The following is a 3,905-nucleotide window of genomic DNA, read 5'->3' as shown; positions in this document are numbered from 1 at the left end:
CCCGCCCCTCGCCCCGCAGACGCCACTTCCTACGCCCACTTCTTGTTCGACGCCTTCGACGCCGACCACAACGGCACTCTGTGCTTCCAGGTGGGAATTCCTGGCCTGATTCATCCCATCCTCCTCCTCCTCCTCCCGGGCTGTGGCCGGACTGTCCCTCGCGGTGCCGGGGGGCACTGCAGCGTTAGGGGGGGGGTGGTTAAAAATAACGGGATCAATAGGGAACAAATCCCTCGGGCACCCCGGGATCGATGCGGCAGCAGGAGGGGGGGCTGAGCGGTGTGAGGAGGGGGGGGTGGTCCCTCCCTGCTCACACCCACGGCAGGATTTCGCCGTGGGGCTCTCGGTGCTGCTGCGGGGGACGGAGCAGCAGAAGCTGAAGTGGGCGTTCGACCTCTACGACGTGAATAAGGACGGCTACGTCACCAAGGAGGTGACACTGGGGGACGCCGGGGGGGCTGGCGGGGCGGGGGACACCCAGAGAGGGACGAGCCGGTGCTCTGTGTGCCCCCAGGACATGCTGGAGATCATCAAGTCCATCTATGCCATGATGGGGCCCTGCACAGAGCCCACCCTGCGGGCCAGCGCCCCAGCCCAGCACATGGAGCTGTTCTTCCAGGTGACACCTCTGTCCCCTCTGTCCCCTCCCGGGGACACCTCCCGGGGACACCTCCCGGGGACACCCACCCTTCTGCGGGCGGGACGGCCCCGCTCAGCCCCGGCCGCTCCCCTGCAGAAGATGGACAGGAACGGGGACGGCGTGGTGACCTTCGAGGAGTTCCTACAGACCTGCCAGGAGGTGGGGGGACCCCGGGGGGGGCTGGGGGGCACTGCCACCCTCCTCCTCCTCCATCCTGCCAGGCCTCGGAGTCCGAGACATCCCCCTTGCTCCCTGTTCTGTCCCAGAGCGATGTGCGGGGGGGCAGGAGGGGTGGGGACAAGGGGGTGACCCCGGGAGGGGGGACAGGAGGAGAGAGACAAGGAAGGGAATGGCAGGACGGGGGGACAGGAGGGCGGCTGGGAGAGGAGTCGGAGGGAGGGACAGGAGGAGTGTGATGGGAAATGTGGGATGGGGGGTATTGGGTGGTGGGGAGAGGGGACAGGATTGGGGGGCAAGGAGGGGGGAGACAGAGGGGCAGGATGGGAGGGACAGGAGGGGGATGGGAGGGGTGGACATGAGTGTGGGGACAGGAGGAGGGGTACACGGGGATCTCTGTCCTCTCCCCCCCAGGACAAGGACATCATGAGCTCCATGCAGATCTTCCACAACGTGCTCTAGACCCTGGGAACTCCTGGAGACAGGAGGGGACAAGGACAACGCTGCCACCAGAGCCCCCAACATGGCACTGGCACCTGCAAGATGGACCCATTTTGGGGGGCTGAGCCCCCCTCGACAAGGACCCCCCGCCCTGGGTGGCACAGGGACCTGGCATGGGGCAAACAGGACCCCGACACCAGGGCCCCCCAGGGTGGGGACCCCTGGGACATGGGGACCCCCTGAGAGGGGACTCCCTGGGATGTGGGGACCCCTCAGAGACGGGATCTCTTGGAGATGGGACCCCCCAGGACGTGGGGACTGTCTGAGTGGGGGTGTCCAGGCATGAAGTGGAGCCCCCAAACACTAACCAAAAGCACACAGACCCTCCTCCTCCTCATCACTCAGGTGACCCCCACGGGGCCACAGCCCCCCCACCCTCCTCAGCACGTGGAGAGGGGGTTGTTTTATAAATAAACCAGAGAGTGACGATCTGGGGGGAAACGGAGTTAAGTGGGATGTGACAGCCGTGCTGTGTCCCTGCCCCAGTTCCCGCCCCTGTCTCCGTCCAATCCCAGTCCCTGCCACCATCCCTGTCCCCATTCCTGTCCTGGCCTCGATCCCTGTCCCCGTCCCCATCCCTGTCCCGTCCCTGTCCCTGTCCCTGACCCTATCCCTGCCCTGGCCCTGACCCTCATCCAGCCCCTGGTTCTTTCCGTCCCTGACTCAGTCCCCATTCCAGTCTCCATCCCAGTCCCAGTCCCTCTCTTAGTCACTGTCCCAGTCCCTATTCCAGTTGCTGTCCCGGTCCCAAACCAGTCCCTGTCCCAGTCCCCGTTCCTGTCCCAGTCACTATAATGGTCCCACAGTCGCAGTCCCATTCCCATTCCCCGTCCCTTTCCCAATACATTTCCAAACCCGATCCCAGTGCCCCTCCCCCTCCTCCTCCCCCGCCCCGCCCCCTCCGCCCTCCCCGCTCATTGGTCCTCATTGGGAGTGGCTCCGCCCACCCCGCGCTCCCATTGGACGGCCCGAAGGGGGCGTGGCATCAACCCGGCGACCTTCAGAAGCTCGGGGGGCGGAGCCGGTCTGCAGCGCCCCCTGGTGGAGCGGGGAACAACGTGTGTGAGACCCCCGGGAATGGGGGATCCCTGGGAATGGGGGGTGTTCCTGGGAACGGGGGGATCCCTGGGAATGGGGGATCCCTGGGAACGGGGGGTGTTCCTGGGAACGGGGGGATCCCTAGGAATGGGGGGTGTTCCTAGGAACGGGGGGTGTTCCTGGGAACGGAGGGGGAACCTGGGAACGGGGGAGGGGAATCATTGGGAACGGGAAGGATCGTTGGGAATGGGGAGACTCCTGGGAACGGGGCGAGGGGGAGGCGAATCATGATATCGGGGGGAATTGTGCGGGACTGCGGGGCAGGGGTCCCTGGGATCGGGGCTCAGGGGGGCGATCTCTGGCATCGGGGGGATTCCCGAGATCGGGGCTATGTGGGATAAGGGGAAAGTCCCCTGCGATCGGGGGTGGGCGGAACTGGGGGTGGATCCCGGGGATTTACCAGGGATCGGCCGGCCGGGGGTGGGGGAGGTGGATTCTGGTCTGGGGGTGTGCAGGGTCAGGGGGACCCCTGGGATCGGCTGGGCGGGGTGATACCCTCAGGGATCGGAGCAGGGCGGGACCAGGAGGGGCTGCCCTGGAATCGGGGGGATTTTGGGGATCAGAAGCGCGTGGGAGCGGCGGGAGGGGCCCATCCCGGGCCGGGGGGGTCCGCAGCCCGCGGGTCCCCCCGGCGCGGTGCCGACCCCGGTGTCGCAGGGGATGCGCGGAGCCCTGCGGCTGGTGCGGTTCCGGGGAGCCGCGGGCGGGGGGCCCCGGCTCGGCCTGGAGGAGGCGCCCGGGGGGGACCTGGTGGACCTGAGCGCGGCCGAGCCGGCGCTGCCGCAGTCCATGCGGGAATTCCTGGAGCTCGGCCCGCGGGGGCTGGAGCTCGCCCACAGGTGGGTACCCCAAAAGGGGGGACCCCCAAAGGTGGGGGATCCCTGAAGGTTAGTGGTTCAAAACCTGGGTCCCCCCAGGGATGGATCTCCCCAGTGGTGGGTGACCCCAGGAAAGGGTTCTCCAAAAGGAGAGTGACTCCCAAAAATGAGGGTCCCCAAGGGTGGGTGATCCCCAAAGGAGGGTCCACCAAAATCCAGGTGACCCTTTGGCTGAGCCCCAAAAGTCTGCGACCCCCAAACTGGGTTTCCCCCAAAGGTTCCCCCACCCTCAGAGGTGGGTGCTCCAAAATGTGACCCTTTGAATGACCCCCAGTAGGTCCCCTGAGTCCAGAGCCCCAAAACACAGCTGATCCCAAAGACAGGTGTCCCTGGCTGCCCCAAAAGGTGGGTGTCCCCAAGGTCTGCGTGTCCCCACAGGGCGCTGGAGTCGGGGCAGCACCGGGTGCCCCGTGGGGCCACGCGGCTGCTGGCGCCCGTGGGGGACCCCGAGAAGCTGATCTGTGTGGGGCTCAACTACCGTGACCACTGCCAGGAGCAGGGCCTGAAGGTGCCCAAGGAGCCCATCATCTTCAGCAAGTTCCCCAGTGCCATCACCGGGCCCTTCGATGACATCGTGCTCCCCCAGGACAGCACTGTGGGTACCCCGGGAC

General features: G+C 66.6%; 2 protein-coding genes across 2 annotated transcripts; both read left to right on the top strand.

The window, feature by feature from the left end:
* Nucleotides 1-15: 15 nt before the first annotated feature.
* Nucleotides 16-1,511, top strand: LOC114072716 (calsenilin-like; the record flags this gene model as incomplete). The annotated part of the gene is made up of 5 exons (XM_027910578.1): nt 16-90; nt 326-433; nt 515-619; nt 737-799; nt 1,232-1,511. Coding segments are annotated over 5 exons (399 nt in total), but the record flags the coding sequence as incomplete, so codon positions are not given.
* Nucleotides 1,512-2,354: 843 nt separating this feature from the next.
* LOC114072715 (fumarylacetoacetate hydrolase domain-containing protein 2-like) lies at nt 2,355-3,893 on the top strand (the record flags this gene model as incomplete). Its single annotated transcript, XM_027910576.1, has 3 exons — nt 2,355-2,380; nt 3,074-3,255; nt 3,673-3,893. Coding segments are annotated over exons 2-3 (400 nt in total), but the record flags the coding sequence as incomplete, so codon positions are not given.
* Nucleotides 3,894-3,905: the final 12 nt, after the last annotated feature.

This window comes from Empidonax traillii, unplaced genomic scaffold (genome assembly GCF_003031625.1).
Source record: "Empidonax traillii isolate 1590-97213 ecotype Southwest subspecies unplaced genomic scaffold, ASM303162v1 scaffold3765:size11129, whole genome shotgun sequence".
In the NCBI taxonomy this organism is placed as follows: Eukaryota; Metazoa; Chordata; class Aves; order Passeriformes; family Tyrannidae; genus Empidonax; species Empidonax traillii.
Note: the sequence above shows the minus strand (reverse complement) of the source record. Positions and strands in the feature narration are given on the sequence as shown.